At 42.1% G+C, this 19804-nt stretch overlaps 1 protein-coding gene across 1 annotated transcript in view; it reads right to left on the bottom strand.

The window, feature by feature from the left end:
• Positions 1 to 679: 679 nt before the first annotated feature.
• The window catches only part of CDK5RAP1 (CDK5RAP1 mitochondrial tRNA methylthiotransferase), a 42630-nt gene continuing 23505 nt past the window's right edge, over positions 680 to 19804 (bottom strand). Inside the window, exons 6-13 of the mRNA XM_082272351.1 lie at positions 16978 to 17098; positions 16604 to 16834; positions 15226 to 15323; positions 7186 to 7241; positions 6332 to 6462; positions 6100 to 6249; positions 3535 to 3675; positions 680 to 856 (exon numbers count right to left, since the gene is read on the bottom strand). Of these exons, the coding sequence (XP_082128477.1) occupies positions 776 to 856; positions 3535 to 3675; positions 6100 to 6249; positions 6332 to 6462; positions 7186 to 7241; positions 15226 to 15323; positions 16604 to 16834; positions 16978 to 17098 (1009 nt within the window). The 3' untranslated portion in view covers positions 680 to 775. The remainder of the gene's footprint in view (positions 857 to 3534; positions 3676 to 6099; positions 6250 to 6331; positions 6463 to 7185; positions 7242 to 15225; positions 15324 to 16603; positions 16835 to 16977; positions 17099 to 19804) is intronic.

Consider the following 19804-nt stretch of genomic DNA (forward strand, 5'->3'; position numbering starts at 1 on the left):
TAAATAGTGATCAATAGAAAAGGCACTCTGTCATCACTTTAGGCCTTGGTGGCAATGGGCACCAAGACAATCAGAGAGGCCAACCCCCCCCCCCCCCCCATACACACACACAACACACTAAAAACCTTAAGTCCCGGTTCACGCTACTGCGACTTGTCAGGTGACTTGTCAGCCTGACAAGTCGCGGTCCATTCTGTGCTACGGGAACCATTCTAATAGGAGCAACTCAAGTCGCTCCGACTTAGAAAATAGTTCCTGTACTACTTCGGGGCGACATCGGAGCGACTTGCATTGACTTCCATTCTGTGAAGTCCGTGCAAGTCGCGCCGAAGTCGCGGTGCACGCGACTTCACAGGTCGCCCCCGACAGGATTTCTGTATTTGACTTTTTCTGAAAAAAATAAATAAAAAAAATCTGTTAAGTTTAACTGACAGATCTGTTTTAATTAACACTGGAAAAAAAAGTTGTTGCTTTTTTTTAAAGAATAAAGTTAACTTTCCAGCTTAGTAAAACAGATTCACTGTGTCGATCTATAGTTCAAAAAGAAAATACATCAGTGTTACAATCCTATGGAAAAAATGTTTATTTTTACAGTATGTCCAATGTAAGAAAACTCTTAACAATGCATTTAAATGCATAAGTAAAAACATTTTTCACCCATTCCGTTTTACTATAAGTATCATAAATACATTAGAAACAAATATACAGAACAATATCCATTATGAATCATGTATAAGCTTCACCCTGTTAATAGTCAAGATGAATATTGTCATAGTCAGGAATATGCAGGTGATGACTGAAGACTGGCCAGCCCAACGAGTCTTCCTTTAAGGCTTTGTGAGCTAGATGAAGTTATCTAAGGAAAAAAACAAAATACAGTTTTCACCCAGTTGCATTTTCAGTACTTCCATATGTCTAACATAGCAAAGCACTATATTTTTGCATTGCAAGTCTGTACATACCAGGGACAGAGCACACATTTTTCTAGATTGTGGATTTGTTTTCTAAAGTGCAAATTATTTTGTCACGCACAGCTAAATTATACACACTGTTACTGGTGGACTGGGTTAGCTCACATGTCATGGATACTTCAACAGTGGAATGTTCCTGCCCATGTCTACATTCCCCAGTGGGCAATATCCCAAATTTGCCAACCTGTTTTGTGTCTGTTCTTGAAGTATTTCAATAATAATTTTCTGCATACCACTGGGTGGAAGGGCAAGGCTGTGGACAAAGCTGACTACATACAGATCTAGCTCCTCTCATCTTTAAGGCTGGGTCCACATAGAATTCAGATGTGGCTCCCAGCAAAGGTTCAGTGTGTCCCCGTCCTCTTCGGTTTCAGGGACGAATCAGGCCTGAATTTTTGCCTGAATTCAGACCTGAAACTGAGCCAAAGATGCACAGGACCCTTTTGTAATCTGCTCTGCAGACGCCCCGGAGATTTGTGAACCGGTTCCAGTGAGAGCCGGTCACAGTCTCCTATCTCTGCATCCAATTCGCATATGTGTGAACCCGGCCTTAAAGCAATAAGCTTCCACGGCCAGACTATTACACACCAGAAAGTATTCAAGGGACATCAAGTTTGTTTGTAGCCTTGGAGTGGTTTAGAGTCTCATTACAAATAGCTGCTTGGTGGGTAATGAGTGGTACTACTCTTACTCTCATTGTTTAGAGGTCAGTTGAGGGGAGTTCTATCCCGTTGGCTGAAATGAAAAAAAAAAACCTTTAGCCGGGAAGCAACTACAGTCTACAGGGAAGCTGAGAGGAGCTCAAAAGTTGTACAGCATAAGAGGTTAATGGAAGAGGATTATGGAAAGGCGCTTTAGGCTGGGTTCACACTGGTGTGATGCAGGAAACACCGCAAATCCTGTCCGGGTTCCCACATCGCACCTGAACTGCAGATGGTTTACACTGACATCTGCCAACCGCTATGGGTGTCAATGCAAAGTTAATGACACCCCCCCAGATCAGTTCGCAGATTGCAGTGCGAACTGTGAAATGGTACAAGAATCACCCATGCGAACCGATTCCAGTGTGGACCAAAAAAAAGGATACTGTACCATTTTGGTCCGAATGAGTTGTGAATTCAGCCATACAAACTGTATGGTTGAATTTGCATTACACAGACATCGCATATGATCTGCACAGCAATGCGGTGTGAGTCACATGCGATGTCTGCAATCACACCAGTGTAAACCCAGCCTGAAAGTGGTCTCCATACTCACTAGTAATGCATTAATGCTAAGGGAGGTATTAAAAAAAAAAAAAAAAAAAAGAAACATCTGTAAATGTTGTTAACGCATAATTATTTAAAAATCAGATCTGGGCACATTGTTGCCTGGATTCAACTGCATTTGTAGGCTGCCTGCGCTCTGGGATCCATTTATTTATAATGCAAATCTTTAGCTATGTGAAATTTCAGAATAAATGATTGAGGGTTCTAGGCTAAGATCCAGATATTTAGTGTACAACGTGTAGGGAACATAGATTCAAATAAGCGAGAGGGACTGCACACAATGTGTCCCCAAAGTGTATCAATCACTGATCAAATCAATGGCTTCACTTTGAAAACAGCATACACTTCAAGGTGACTGGTGATAGAAAATGCAACAGTAGAATAGTATGCAGATATATGCAAATATATGAGGGTTGCATTCATTATTACATAAAGGTGCTATTCACAGCCAAAATGTCAGGTAGAAGAGGTGCTTTCAGATGGCACAGGGAGAAAAAGAAAGAAAGACAAGAAGAGGAGCAGAAAGAGAAACAGGCAAAGAGAGCAAGAAAGTGAGTTAGGGAGGAAAGGTTTTAACATAGGGTACAACAGAGAAACAGTAAGTGGAAAAAAAAGTAAGCAAGAGAAAAAGTAAAAGATGGCGAGTAAGTGAATGTAAAATACAGTGGGTGAAAGTGGAAGAGAAAATGTAAGGAAAAGTATTAAAGGGTGGTAATAGTAAAAGACAGCATGAGTAAAGCCAGCCATAGATGGCTCGAATCCCGACCAGTTCAGCAGGCTGAGCTTCAAACTATGTATGGGCAGGCTGAATGTACCCAGGATGATCGATCAACTTGGGTACAATCAGCTTGTCAGATTTTACACGCAATTATTGCTAGCTGATACTATAGCTGTTAGCAGTAATTATTGTGTTCTTCCAACAGTGACTGCTTCCCCTGCTGGGAGAACACAATGGCTTTGTGGGAGGGATTCCACCACTGACTGTGTTGATGGGGAAATCAAGTAATTTTCTTTCCTGCAACCGGTTGCCGGAAGAAAAATTGCCCTGTCTATGGCTGGTTTAGGAAGGAGTGAGAGAGAGAGTGTAAGGTCCCATTCCCACCGGAGGATCTAATATAGCAACTGCTGGACCTTTTGCTAGCTCATCTCACAGCAATGCAAGGTAGGGGTGCCTTACTGTAAATTGTGGAGGTAAGCATTTTGATAACACAATAATGTTGCCAAAAGGTAGTAGCATGTTGTAAAAAAGGGAGGGATACTAGATGGAAGAGTAACAGAATGGAAGATGTATTGACCTCTACTGATACATAATCTCCTGGTTTGACTCGAACTTCAGTCTCAGGTGAAGAGCTGCTTGCCACAGGAGGAGCAGGAAAAATCACTTTGAGGTTACCATCATTTCTTCCACATAATTCTGCTGATGACCGTTTACTGACCTGGAAAACATAACCAACTTGTAAGAAAATCTAAAGAAAAGTGAGGTTTAAAAGATGTGGGGGGTTGAGGTCTAAAACCTGCCAAGAGTAATCCGCGCTGTTTTCATGTTGGACACAATTTTAAAGCGCATTGATGTTTTTTGTGCATTTACCTTCTGGATGACAGATTTATTATTCTCGTTTTCACTCATTTTTATTGACTAAAGAAGGTAAGGATACAGTCATCCAATGTTGCTTGATGCATAGGGTATAATTTACAGGAATCATAAGGCCTTCCATTGGTATACCATTAATATTTTAATTCTTTATTTGCTCCAAGCAAACATCTGAATACACAGTTGAAATGCATATATGTTTACTACAATTTTGGCCAGCCATTCTAGTAATAGACTCACCTTAACTAGTCTGTAGGATCAAATAATACAAAAATGTGCTGCGCCAGAAATCACACAAATAAAACAGTGAAAATATGTGATAATAATAGATGAAAAACAGTTCATAAGGCACATAGTCGTGCTAGTGCTCCAATCAGAGAAATCTCCAAAAGTCCCAGTGTTCAACTGAAATGTGATCCAATCGTGATAAACAACGAATATTGTGAGCACCGTATAGTGAATCCCTCCACCAGACAGATAAGCCTCTCACCTTCCCATCAGACCCAAATGGGCCAGCAATCACATAACATGGATCATGGATTTCCAGGAAAGGGCCTCTCTACTGTGTAGCTCCAGAGATTCCAAGATATATGTGGGGATAAAAATGGGACAAAATCTAGTGCTCTCCGTATATATATATATATAAATCAGCTTTATTGAAGAGAATAAACAAACTCACATTTGCAGGGCACTCAGCCGTGCCTGCTTTGCTGACATGTAGTGTAGATAGTGCTCCGGAGAAACGATCTGCGTCGGCCACGCACGCTCCGCCCCCCCTATACCTATATCTGTAGGATCACTGAACTACTTCCTAATGCTATTTACTATTATTACCTTTTGGTTAGATTTCTTGATTCTTGGGTCAGCTCCCTGTTCATTGGACAGTTTTGATGATCTTAATGCACTGTCCATTGAACAGGATAGGGGTTGAAAAGTACAGTGGTGTGCAAGAGGGGTGTAAATCAGAGACCGTTATTGGGCAAAAAAATGAAATATATAGTTAAACTCTGCAACACATTCATACAGTTATTTCCCAATGTCTGTTTTCAAAGGATCTGCAAGTGGAGAAAAATACCCAATGATCCTGCCAAAAATCCAGTTCCTAACTTCCTACATCAGTTTCTATTAACATGGGTATGCCCCTAAGAACTACATCTCCCAAGAGCCCTTATCCTGCATACAGTTTGTGGCCAGAATCCTGAGAGTCAATGTAACAACATTGTTTTGCTGGAAAAAAAAAATCACTTCTTCGAGTTTCAGTGCAGAAGAAGCAGTATTGTCAGGCCACACTAGGAAATTAGGAACTTGCTGAATTTCTGGCAGGACCATTAGGTAGTATTTTTCTGTACTTACAGCATTTTTAAAAGGATAAACATAGAGATAAGATTGTGCTCAACCTTTTATTTAAGGATAGTGATCATATAAAGCAAGTTATTATTATGTAGTTGCTTGGCCTCTTTTTAAATCATATTAACAGAAATCACCCAAATGGCCCTGGTCAAAAGTTACACACCCTGGAATGTTTCGCCTTGGTACAGACACACTAGGTGACACACACAGGTGGCAATTAAAAGGTAAATTTCCCACATCTGTTTTTTAAATTGCAATCAGTGATTGTGTTAGCTTTCACGTGGATGCACTGAGCAGGCTAGATACTGAGTCATGGAAGAGCAGAAAAAAACTTTCAGAAGACCTGCGTAACAAGGTAATGGGACATTATAAATATGGAAAAGTATATAAAAAAAGATATCCAAAGCCATGAATATGCCAGTCAGTACTGTTCAATCACTTATTAGGAAGTAGAAAATTAAGGGATCTCTTGATACCAAGCCAAGGTCAGGTAGACCAAGAAAGATTGCAGCCACAACTGCCAGAATAATTGTTCAAGATACAAAGAAATATATGAATATGGCATAGTAGTAGTGGCAACTAAAGCAAATAAATTTCTATAAAGAAGGCATCCACAATAAAATGAGAGGCCATTCTAGAACACTCTGCCAGGATAGTTCTAGGTATGTTACTAGTTGTTGCTATATTTTAGCTGCTGCTTTTTAGAGCGTGTAGTAAGGTGTAGTAAGAAATTATAGGGGACAAATTTTGTAGCGTGTAAAAACTTTACAATAATTACAATTTATAAAAAGAAAAAAGAGTTTAGGCCATTATTTAGTGGCGTTTTGGCTACCCACCGGTAGTTTTATTGTTCAGGTTTTAACTTTTAAAGAAGAATGATGAGATCCAAGCCATCAAACGTGAATAAAAAGGTACTCACTCCCTCTACTAGAACTAAGTGTTTGTTCCCAACTTCTCTCTTGTTGACCCGTTCAGCCTCCTCTCTGAAAACTGCAATGAGCTCCTCAAGCCTTCTTTTCTTCACTTCAGCTGGGACATCATCATTCAGCCTATGGAAGGCTCTTGTTTTCTAACACAGAAAAAAGCACTATTAGGCCAAAAAACACTCAAGTTTGAGGCACAAAAAACGCCACCTAAAATTGTCAAGTTACCTTCCGCATGCTGTAAGCAAATAAAAAAGCAGAGTTGTAGGACACTTCTCTTAGCAGGGAAACGGTTTGTTGGTGATCTTCCTCAGTCTCCTGGCAGAACCCAGTAATGAAATCACTGCTGAGGCTCACGCCTATCATAAAGAAAGAAGAATATATTACATACATAATATATATTTATAATAATGGAATACCATATTTCACATGATAAAAATGCATGTTTGCACTACATATATGTGATCTATCTCATCTGTCCACTAATGCTGGGACATGACCTAGAGAGAGAAAGGGATGGTCAGGGGTAAATTTCAGTAATACCTGGACACGGACTGTAAATTGACTCTGGTATTGTCTAGCTGACTGAACATTAAAGTTTTAAAGAAAACATTTTTATTTTTTAAAAATAAACCTTTTATACCTACCTGCAATAGTTTTGCACAAAGCAGCCCAGATCCTCCTCTTCTGGGGTACCCTGCTGGTGCTCCTGGCCCCTCCCCCCTGCCAAGTACCCCCAAAGCAAGCCACATGCTATTGGGGCACTTGTATGTACTTGCTCCTGAGTTGGCATTGTGGGTCCATTGACACACAGAGCGCGGATCGACAAAACCCCCCCTCTTCTCACTGACTGTGATTGACAGCAGCAAGAGCCAATAGCGCCTGCTGCTACCTCTCTGTCCAATTTCCAATAAGGAGAGAGAAAGATGCTGCTTTCAATGATCTGGATTGAGATCACTCTCAGAAGGTTTTTTACCCTAATGCATAGAATGTCTCTGCCTTTAGGATCACTTTAATGAGTAAATCCCCTCCTCTAATGATGATAACTAGCAATGCATAAAATCAAAGAAGTGGTCACCAACCTGGAATGTGCTCTCTTATATTATATATCAGATCAATGTAAGCTTCTCTGCTATACCTGCAAGACAAGGAAAATAGGAATTTGTATTACTATAAAATTATTTTCCTGGAATCTACTGAGAGACACAGGAAGTCTTTCTCTTTCGGGGTTATACTGCCACCATCAGGAGATATAGACACTGGCAAACGAAAATATTTTTTGGGTTTCCCAGGATAATATCACTAACTAAGAATATATGCAACAAATGTATAACCGCGCTAATATAAATTAAACCAAGCTGCAGCTTGTAGTGAGAGAACACCAAACAAATACAGGGAAAAGGAAAGCTGCACTAACGTGACAGAGATACAAATAAATGTAACTCAAAAATAAGAAACCAGCATAAATAATAATGCACAAATAAATGTGAATAAATTGGTAATATCAACATACAGTGGGTACGGAAAGTATTCAGACCCCCTTAAATTTTTCACTCTTTGTTATATTGCAGCCATTTGCTAAAATCATTTAGGTTCATTCTTCTTCCTCATGAATGTACACATAGCACCCCATACTGACAGAAAAACACAGAATTGTTGACATTGTTGCAGATTTATTAAAAAAGAAAAACTGAAATATCACATGGTCCTAAGTATTCAGACCCTTTGCTGTGACACTCATATATTTAACTCAGGTGCTTTCCGATTTCTTTTGATCATCCTTGAGATGGTTCTACACCTTCATTTGAGTCCAGCTGTGTTTGATTATACTGATTGGACTTGATTAGGAAAGCCACACACCTGTCTATATAAGACCTTCCAGATCACAATGCATGTCAGAGCAAATGAGAATCATGAGGTCAAAGGAACTGCCTGAAGAGCTCAGAGACAGAATTGTGGCAAGGCACAGATCTGGCCAAGGTTACAAAAAGATTTCTGCTGCACTTAAGGTTCCTAAGAGCACAGTGGCCTCCATAATCCTCAAATGGAAGACGTTTGGGACGACCAGAACCCTTCCTAGAGCGCACCGTCCGGCCAAACTGAGCTATCGGGGGAGAAGAGCCTTGGTGAGAGAGGTAAAGAAGAACCCAAAGATCACTGTGGCTGAGCTCCAGAGATGCAGTCAGGAAATGGGAGAAAGTTGTAGAAAGTCAACCATCACTGCAGCCCTCCACCAGTCGGGGCTTTATGGCAGAGTGGCCTGACGAAAGCCTCTCCTCAGTGTAAGACACATGAAAGCCCGCATGGAGTTTGGTAAAAAACACCTGAAGGACTCCAAGATGGTGAGAAATAAGATTCTCTGGTCTGATGAGACCAAAATAGAACTTTTTGGCCTTAATTCTAAGCGGTATGTGTGGAGAAAACCAGGCACTGCTCATCACCTGTCCAATACAGTCCCAACAGTGAAGCATGGTGGTGGCAGCATCATGCTGTGGGGGTGTTTTTCAGCTGCAGAGACAGGACGACTGGTTGCAATCGAGGGAAAGATGAATGCGGCCAAGTACAGGGATATCCTGGACAAAAACCTTCTCCAGAGTGCTCTGGACCTCAGACTGGGCCGAAGGTTTACCTTCCAACAAGACAATGACCCTAAGCACACAGCTAAAATAACGAAGGAGTGGCTTCACAACAACTCTGTGACTGTTCTTGAATGGCCCAGCCAGAGCCCTGACTTAAACCCAATTGAGCATCTCTGGAGAGACCTAAAAATGGCTGTCCACCAACGTTTACCATCCAACCTGACAGAACTGGAGAGGATCTGCAAGGAGGAATGGCAGAGGATCCCCAAATCCAGGTGTGAAAGACTTGTTGCATCTTTCCCAAAAAGACTCCTGGCTGTATTAGATCAAAAGGGGGCTTCTACTAAATACTGAGCAAAGGGTCTGAATACTTAGAACCATGTGATATTTCAGTTTTTCTTTTTTAATAAATCTGCAACAATGTCAACAATTCTGTGTTTTTCTGTCAGTATGGGGTGCTATGTGTACATTCATGAGGAAGAAGAATGAACCTAAATGATTTTAGCAAATGGCTGCAATATAACAAAGAGTGAAAAATTTAAGGGGGTCTGAATACTTTCCGTACCCACTGTATATTGATGTAATAAAGTCCCAAGTAATAATAATGGTAAAGTCCCATAAATGGTGATAAAAGGTGATATTGATAATATATAAAAAATATATATAAGTGCCGTCCTCCACCACAGTTCCACCTAGGCGGCTCGAGCAGAAGTTTTCCTCCCCCCCCTTCCTCCCTGCAATCTGCGGGGACATGTCACAGGTCCCAGAAGAATGCCCGGCCACTGACGAAGTGCAGCACAACTCGCACATGAGCAGTGCGCATCTGGCTGTGAAGCCCCAAGCTGTCACAGCCGTGTGCTCACAGTTGAGATGCTGGCGCAGGCGAGAGGCGAGAGAGAGAGAAGTGAGGCTTCGGGCGGCCGCATCGCTGGATCGTGGGACAGGTGAGTGTGTATTTATTAAAAGTCAGCAGCTACACTTTTTGTAGCTGCTTACTTTTAATAAACCTAAAAATGACTGGAACACCGCTTTAGTAGACAGACTTTTTGGAAAGTGGGTGCGCACCTTCATGCTGAGGGTATGGCAGACTTAGGGAATTAAGAAGTGGAGAAAGGAAAGGGAGATTCCTTAGAAGACAGAGAGGGAGAAAACTTGTGCCCCAGGATACTACAGGACCAGTCTCTAATATTAAACTGCCGTGCCTCATTCATGTGTAATGGGGAGCCGGCTGTGGGACATTAGAAGTCACAAAAGTACATGAGGAAGGCAGCGCATGAACCACACCAGGATGCAATGGATAAAGGAGTCAGGTGAACATCCAGTATAGAAAGGGTTAACAGGTTATTGGTATTGATAACCGGAAAACAAAGTACATAAAATGCTTACATGCCCCTGGGCTGGAGTGGACAAGGGCACCTGGCAGCAAGCAACACGAGTGCAAGGAGGTCAGTCTCCCAGGACTGCTGAGCAGCGTGTGCACAAAGCCGGAAACCAACTGGCACGAGGATGAAAGGACTCTGCTGTAGTTCCGGAGCGGTGACATCAGCCTGACAGGCGCCACTTGTGGGAAAACACCAGGAACCAGAGTGGGACACAAGCTATATGGTTGCCATCCAGCTATATGGCAACCATATAACTTGTGTCCCACCCTGGTTCCTTGTGTTTTCCCACAATTGGCGCCTATCCGGCTGAGCTTTCAGTAAGGTTTGCTGAAGCTTCAGTTTGTAAATATTGAACACAGATCTCAATGAGAGTCCTGACTGACACTTTAAAATAGCTGCTAGGAGGCTTCAGCACTATGTGAAGCTTCTTAAAAGTCTATTAACCACTTTAGCCCCAGCCCTATTTCGGACACTTTTTGTTCACAAGTTAAAACCAGTATTTTTTCCTAGAAAACTACTTAGAACCCCCAAACATTATATATATTTTTTTAGCAAAGACTCTGGAGAATAAAATGTCGGTCATTGCAAAATTTTTTGTCACGCGGTATTTGCGCAGCGGTCTTTAAAACGCCATTTTTTTGGAAAAAATTTGAAAAATCACATTTCACTGCATTTAAAAAATACTAAACAGTAAAGTTAGCCCATTTTTTTTGTATATTGTGAAAGATGATGTCACGCCGAGTAAATAGATACCAAACATGTTACGGTTTAAAATTGCGCCCCCCCGTGGGATGGCGACAAACTACGGTCAATAGAGATCTCAATCTGCGACGCTTTAAATTTATTTAACGGTTACCAGTTTAGAGTTAGAGTGTAGCTCTTTTTTTTTAATTATTGCCCACGCTCTGGCGATCGCGGCGATACCTCACATGTGTGGTTTGAACAGCGATTTCATTTGCGGCTCGACTTGCGTATACGTTTTTTTTTGTGCGCGAGCTAACGGTGACGGGGACGGCTAAATTTTTTTTTTTTTCTTTTCCTATTTATTTTTTCTTTTTTTTTAAACTTTATTACAGGTTTTTAAAAAAAAAAAAAAATCTGATCACTTTTATTGCTGTCACAAGCAATGTAAACATCCCTGGTGACAGCAATATGTCGTGACAGGTACACTTTATGGAGGGATCGAGGGTCTAAAAGACCCTAGACCCCTCCACTACACTTCCCTGTATGCAAAACGCCGAAAACGGCATTTTTGCATACAGCCGTTTTTCAAATCTGCCGCCTTTTGCAGCACAGTAACCCGGACGTGACGTCATGGACGCCGCCTCCGGGTTACGTCATCGGAGACCCGATCGATGCCGTTTCCGGCATTCATCGGGACTCCATCCAGCCGGCGGACGTGCCGGCTGGGTGCTCGGGGCTCCCGGTGGGACGGGAGCCCCGAGCAAAGCCGCGGAAGGCGGCGGGAGGGGGGGGACGTCCCCTCCCGCCCCCCCGGGTAACGATCGAGCGGCTCCCGAGCCGCATCGATCGTTACCGACGGAAAGCCGACCGCCGGCTTCAAACAACGGTACCGGGATGATGCCTCTAGCTAGAGGCATCATCCCGGTATAACCACTCAAAGTCAGCCGACGTAGAGGTTACGTGACTGGTAGTAAAGTGGTTAAAGCCTGCAAGCAGCTTGTTTAAATTGGCAATTGGCACTCATTAAAAAGAGATAAAGGATAAAGAACAACTGCGCTAATCCACCAAAAAAGAGAAATGTGAAGCAGCAACTTCAAGTGTGACCGACACCCCAAACAAAAATAATATAAATAAGTTGCGCTAAAGAATGATCAAAACATATAATTTGAATTATATCAAAACAGTGAAAAAAATATAAATTGAAATATACATGGGGTAACCGTGTAGATTATTCATCTACACGGTTACCCCAAATCACGTTTTCACTGTATATTTTTTTCACTGTTTTGATATAATTCAAATTATATGTTTTGATCATTCTTTAGCGCAACTTATTTATATTATTACTCATTAAAAAGGTAAAGTTCATCTTTTGCAAAAAAAAAAAAAAAAAAAAAGAATATATATATATATATATATATATATATATATATATATATATGCACATCTTTTTGCAGGTAAAAAAAAAATGTGCATTTAATATTTTTTTTACTCTGCAGCCTGTAGGGCATTGCAATGCCTGGATCCTGCAAATTCTCAGTACACTCTGTCTGCCCATACCTCATATACAGGCAAACACTTACTGAATTGCAGGAAGAATCAACGGACTACAAGAGCGCTTGTTCACCAATGACTTCGCCGTGTGAGTGGAGCCCTGCATGGTTGACAGCGGGTGCGGTAAGAAGATCCACCCTACAGGAACTTATCCTTTAAGATCTGTGTATAACATTTCCAATCAGCACTCCCATTAAGGCCTGTGTATAACATTTACAAACAGGAGCTGAAGGATGCTTTAAAGGCTTAGAAAAAGCTTCTCAAATGTCATAAAAGCAGGCCTAAGACTGGAAGCAACAAGGGTAGAAGCACCAAGCTGATTCCATAGTTTCAGAGTCGTGTGTACTGCTTTGATAAGAGCCGAAACAGTCTCTCTTAAATTAGAAATAATACCAAAAGACTGCAAATCCTCAAGGGAAAGCACACCAGGCAAGGACTGAAGCAAATCTAGAATCAGACACAGCCTCTGTGGCCAATGACTCAAAAGCCGCAAAGACTGTAGATAAATCAGACTGTGCTTGAGGCCTATGTGGCTAGAACCAGTAAAGCACTGGGCGATTCGGGTCATAAAATATTGCATGCCTATAGTAAAAGCCTCAGCTGATTGGGCAGACAAACCGGCCACACCCAACACAGCTAAAGTAGACTTTGAAGATTATTAAATTCTAGGAGTAGCGGGCAACAGGTTTTCAGGCTGCAGATGTCAGCCGCATCAGTGGACGTGCTGCAAGCATTCCCAGAACTATTATTAGAGTGTGAGCTTAGAGGCACCCATTACAGCGGGGCTCAGTCCCACAGCGATTACCTATTCTGTGGTAGAAACTAGCGGAAAACAGGGAATTTTAAAGGTGTCCAACAACTCAAGTAATTGAGCTAGCTCCCAATGCTCTGATTGACTGGCCCACTCACTAAGCGAGACAGGGCAGGCGCTTAACCAGTTGCCAACCAGCCGCTGTAGTTTTACTGCAGCAGGTCGGCTTTATTACGCGAAACTACGTACCTGTATGTCGCTTCGTACAATAGATAGTGGGGGTGCGCATGCACCGCTGGAGGCACACACACGCATCGGTTGTCCAGAAGTGGAGCCAATTAGCGAGTCTGGCGTCCGTCCCGGCTATCGGCGACCGCTCCCCATGTAAACAAGGCAGACTGCTGTTCTGTCAGAGATGAACACACTCCTATTTAAGAACTCAGGTCTTTGTGTTCATCCAGTGAGTCCATCCCTCATACAGTTAGAAAGCACAACCTAGGAGCACAATTAACCCTTTGATCACCCCTGGTGTTAACCCCTATGCCAGTGTAATTATTACAGTAACAGTGCATATTTTTAGCACTGATTACTGTAGTAATGTCACTGGCAGTGTTGGGGGTAACTAGTTACAAAGTAACTAATTACAGTAACTACATTCCTTTTTTTGGTAACTAAGTAAAGTAACTAGTTACAATACTAATATTGGTAACTACACTACTTTACTAGGCTATAGGAAGTAACTACACTACTTTACTAGACTATAGGAACGCGCTTTCCTGCGTTACCCAAGCCGTGCGATACAATCGTTATTTCGAAGAATAGAAAGGGATGAAGTTTATGACTTTTTGTTGCACTTTATGTTTTATTCTGTTTTTTCAGGTTTTGTTCTCATGTTTCCCAAAGCCTGTGTTTATACAATAAACTCTATGCAGAAAGAGTGTCATGTATCTTCTTCTACACGGTCAATTAAGAAAGAGGAGAGTAAAGTAAAAGGTAGTGAAGTTACTTTTCAAATGCAGTAACTAGTAAAGTAATCTCATTACAATTTACAGTAGTAACTAGTAACTAGTTACATTTTTTGAGTAACTACCCCAACACTGGTCACTGGTCCGCTTAAAAGTGTCAGTTCGATTTCCGATCTGTCTGCTGCAAGATCGCCGCCATTACTAGTAAAAAAAATAAAAATAAATAAAAATGACAAATCTTTCCCTTAGTTTGTAGATGCGATAACTTTTGCACAAACCAATCAACATACACTTATTGGGATTTTTTTTTACCAAAAATATGTGGCAGAATACATATTGGCCTAAACTGATGAAAAGGTAAGATTTTTAAATTTTTTTTATGGGGAATATTTTATAGCAGAAAGTAAAAAATATATATTTTTTTTCAGAATTGTTGGTCTTCTTTTTTGTTTATAGCGTAAAAAAAAATGCAGAGGTGATCAAATACCAAGAAAGCTATATTTGTAGGAAAAAAGGACATAAACTTTATTTGGGTACAACCTCGCACAACAGCGCAATTGTCATTTAAAGTAACGCAGTGCTGTAATGCAAAAAATGGCCTGGTCATTAAGGACGGGAAGGTTTTACTCCATTAAGTGATTAAGCAATGTCCGCAGCTCTGGACCTGGAAAACTCTCAACGGCTTACTTTTTTACCGGGGTGGAGTCTGGAAAGCACCTTATGGGGAACCCAGTGTCCCAAGGTCACGTTAAGGCTAATCCTGCAACCTCCAATTCAGCAGGGTCTGGATGTGGCATTCCAAAACCTAGGCTGTGATTAGCTGAGCTGAATATCTGCAATTGAGGAAACCAGCTCTAGCAGCAATGTATTAACTGAAGAAAACCGTTGAAGAGTATGAAACAAAGTTGCTAGCAAAAGGAGTCTTTTTATACAGTGGAGCTGAAGAGAAGCCATTCATCCCCCAAGTACATTAGCAAAACTGAAGCATGCTGGTAGTACAGTAGGGGATCCTAGGCTGGACCACAGCTTTTTTTTTTTATTTTGTTTGCCAGTGTCCAATGCTATTGTAGGCAGTAGTATAAGTACCACGAAGGTGAAAGACTTCCAGAGTGCCTTAATGGACAGGAAAGAAAAAGTGATTTTTCTACATTCATTCTTTCCTTTTGGTTCAGCCCTAATATTTTAGTAAATAAATGGAAAAACTCACCCTCTTCGCATGGCTTCTAAAACCCGGTTACTTCCACTCTGAGCAGGGATGTGGAGCTGTTTGCAGATATTATGCCTTTCTCTTAGTAAGTGAAGGACCTACAAGGCAAACAAAGGGGAGGTAATATTAACGTAAAGGCAATTTCTATTTAACAGGACCTCCCCAACCCAACTAATCCAGACCTTCAATAAATGAATGTGCTTTTCTGCACCAATATCGGTTTCAACATGGAAACCTCCTCTCCCCTGGGGGTGTGGTTCTACACCCAGCCTTTTCGGGGGTCTCCACAGCTCCTGGGACAGACGTTCCTAGTAGCCCTGTGTTTGTAGTATCATATGTTTGTATCTGTAACCGATATATAAGCACCTCATGGTGGATATCCCTTTTCTTTCCGCCCTTACTCTTTTTTACTATTTTGGCAAATATCAGGTATTTATTGTTGCCCTTTACAGATATGGTCTGCGTCCGCTCCTGAGGAAGTGGAACCCATCCACGAAACACGTCAAGCGGATTAGATACAGCCATGCTTTTAACATATAATCTAATTTTTCAACCTACTATTTTGTTTGCTTGACCACAGTGGCGGCTGGTGTTCCATGGGCCGCAGGGGGGGGGGGTCAGCAGATGAACCTCACCATACCCCCCCCCCCGGACCACACCAGCCCGCACACCATATGGCCCCCCCCCCCCTCGGTCACCAGGTCACTCACCCTGGACCCTGGACATGTGGAGGGCAGGCAGCAGCAGTGGTGGCGGCGGCTTCCCCCTCAGTCTCCTGCGTCTCCTCCCTCCTCCTTTCGGCCAATCGGGAAATGGGTCTCGGAACCCGCTTCCTGATTGGCCAGGAGGAGAATCGAATCGAATGGCTCAGCTATGTACATGGTGTCATTGCTTAGTAGATCTGCAATTCCATCAATCCTGTCTCAATGTTTTCTTTCAGCTAGTGGGATCCCAGTTATTGTGGCATAGAAGATCAGTCACAACTGCCATTGCCTGTGTTCTGTTCCCTGGGTGACTGGTCAGTTCATGCCCAGTGGAGTTTTAATTCATCAGCACTGCCTGAATCAATGAGAGTTCACGTGTTCTTATCCAGCTGTGCTCCCCACCGGCCGCTGAATCAATGAATGTTCATCAATCTCTGCCCAGCTGCACCCAAGACCAACCCTTAAATCAATGGGTAACAGACTTCTCAATATAAGTGCCTGTTCCCACACAGAAAAATAAAAATTTGAAGCTTCAAGTTGTGGAGGGAACAGAGCGGGGATGGGGAGGACACAGAAATGTGGATGATCTTAAAAAAAAATCCTCTCTTTTTTTAACCAAATGATGACAAAGTTTGTAAAAAGTGTGCTTTACAGAAGACTGCAGTATTGCCAACCTCATCTGGAAAATCCTTGGGATGTGGAGAGGTAAATCGTATCCTCATTTGTGGATCTATCCTGGAAACTTGATCCAAAAGGTCCACAAACCTCAGCCCTCCTTTTTTGGGCTTGTAGACCGTTGTAAAACCACGGCTCAGATGAGACCCTTCTGAAGCAGGGAACTGGACCGAAGAATTATCAAGGTAGCTGTTGACATTTTGACCTAGTAAAGTTACTTCCTTTACTCCCTGAAAAAAATAAAAAGCAAATTATAGCTGGTGAGATTCCAGCTGAAATGTGTTCAGATGCCCTAATCAAATGTGCATTTCACTTTCAAATCTGTATTTTCTGGGTAGTAATATATTTATAAAAACAATACATATTTACCTACCTGATCAGACAACATTCTAATTTCTTCCAGGATGGAGTGGGCTGGGCGGCTTCGTTCTCGGCCACGAGTGAAGGGGACTATACAGTAAGTGCACATGTTATCACATCCTCGCATGATGGAACTGAAAGAAAATGTGATTTAATAAGAGAACGAACATGAGTCCTTATCTGCCTAAGAGCCGGTTCACACTGAGGCGACCTGTGAAGTCGCGGTGCACAGCGCGCACCGCGACCTCGGAGCAACATGCACGGACTTCATATCATTGAAGTCAATGCAGGTCGCTCCAGGTCCCCCCAAAGTAGTACAGGACCCTTTTTCTAAGTCGGAGCGACTTTTGTGTCACTCCTATTAGAACGGGTCCTGTGCTAATCTATGGCAGGCGACCCACGGCGACTTGTCAGGCGACCAAGTGTGAACCGGCTCTTAAGCTGACCGTTCACTATACAATCTGATCAAAATATCAAAAAAATCCACACACTCGACAAACTTTCAGAGCGCCCAGGCAGACATTTATTAAAATCAAAAAATTGTATTAAATCAAGTAAAAATATGTTAAAAAGTGGCAGTAAAATATACAGTGATCCTATATATTTTTCTGACACTATTTAACATGGTACTTTAAAACTTGATTTAATAAAAATGTTGTGATTTTAATATAGGTGTACCTGGGTACCTTGAAAGTCCGTTGTGTGTTTGAATTTTTTTGTTATTTTGATTTAATGTCGTATTAGGATGTGGTACCCATTTTTTTTTTTTATCCTTTATGCCCCCACCTTTCCCTTAATGACCAGGCATACAGCACTGCATTATTTTAAATTACAATTGCGCTGTCATGCAATGCTGTACCCAAATAAAATGTACATAATTTTTTTTCCCACAAATAGAGCTTTCTTTTGGTGGTATTTAATCACCACTGCATTTTTTCCAAAAAAAAAAAAACCTGACAATTTAAAAAATATATATATATTTTTTACTTTCGGCTCTAAAACACATCCAATAAAACATTTTAAAAAAATTAAATTTTTTCATAATTTTAGGCCAATATGTATTCTGCTACACATTTTTGGTAAAAAAAAAATCCCAATGAGCGTATATTGATTGGTTTACACGAGTCTACAAACTATGAGATATATTTATGACATTTTTATTTATTTATTTTTTGATACTAGTAATGGCGGCGATCAGCGACTTATAGAGGGACTGCGACATTGCTGCGGACAACCAGACACTAACTGACACTTTGTGGAAACCAGTGACACTAATACAGTGATCAGTGCTAAAAATATAAAATATGCACTGTCATTGTACTAATGACACTGGGTGGGAAAGGGTTAAACATCTAGGGCAATCAAAGGGTTAAACATGTGCCAAGCCAGTGTTTATCTCTACAATGTTAGGTGCTTTTACTAGGGGGACAGATGGATTTTGTTCCCTGCTTTGCAGGAATACAAAATCCATCCCTTCCCCCCGTCAAAATGGAGATCGGCCTTGTTTACATTGACAGATCTCAGTTCTGTGTGTTTTACCGATGATCGGCAGGTGTCAGCGGACATCCAGTGCCTGGCACCCGCAGATCGGCTTCAGCTTTGAATAATCACAGCAGAAACGGGCCGCCGGTGGCGGGAGCCCGGAGGTGCAGAATCCCATATAGATATGCCATTCTGCACATCTGAGCCGTTCTGTAGCAGTAAAACTGTTATGGGGCAGTCTTTAAGTGGTAAAGGAGGACAAACCTAAACAATCTAAACTGATATAAAATCAGGCAGGTTGTTGCACTATATAGTTTATGGACGATTTAAACAATACAGTGCAAAGGAAAGTTTAGGATCCATATTGCAGTACAGCCAGAGAATAACAGTGTCCCTGGGAACTGTCAAACTGAGGCCAGCAGAAGCACGCTGGACCCGTTCTAGCTTAGTCTGCAAGCACAAACAGATAAGGGACAGTCAGTCCAACACATTAAGATTAAGGCACCTTTCACACATGTCCGCTCCGTCTCAGCGTCTCTGTTTTTCTCAGCGGGGATCGATCCGCTGATCCCCGCTGAGCAGGCGGATGACAGCTCCGTCTCCACTCTGTGTGCAGAGACAGAGGTGTCAGATCCCCGCTGTCCTCTATGGGGGAATCTGATGATAACGGACTGTCTGTCCGTTCTCATCCGACCCGATCCTCCAGATGGATGAAAAATAGGGTTTCCATCCGTCCGGATTTGCCGGACAGGATCGGATGTCAGTGGACATGTCTGCGCTGACATCCGCTGCCCCATAGAGATGCATGGGGCATCCGTTCAGATCCGCCTGAAAAACTGACAGGCGGATCTTCACAGTCCGCATGTGTGAAAAGGGCCTAAGCAAGGGGGGCCTTAACGCATTGCCTTTCAGTTTCACTCTTTGCCCTATCCAAGCATGTTTGCAGCTGCTGCCGCTCCTTTTACAGCTAGGGTGGATTTAGCGCGCTTCTGCTGGCTTCAGTTTGACACTTCCCCAGAACCCTGGACATAGCTGTGCTGCAATGTGGACTTTAAGCTTGCCTTTGGAGCTTTACCATGTAGGTGGATACTGCATTTATTAGTAAATGAATATATTAATTTTAACCACTTGCTGGACCGCTGTGTTTTATCTCACTGTCAAGACTAGTTTGCCATAGATTGATCCCCCTCCTCCACGTGTGTCAAAATAGCTTCAACTGGCTATCTCAGAGCAGCATTTTATTGACAGAAGCAACAGTGTACACCTATGCACCATACTAGCGATATATGCCACTGCCTGCACCAGGACATCTAGACAAGGTATGCTGTAAGTCATTGATCAGCAATGCAATGATGGCT

Source organism: Pelophylax lessonae (genome assembly GCF_965119305.1).
Source record: "Pelophylax lessonae genome assembly, chromosome: 11".
Taxonomy (NCBI): Eukaryota; Metazoa; Chordata; class Amphibia; order Anura; family Ranidae; genus Pelophylax; species Pelophylax lessonae.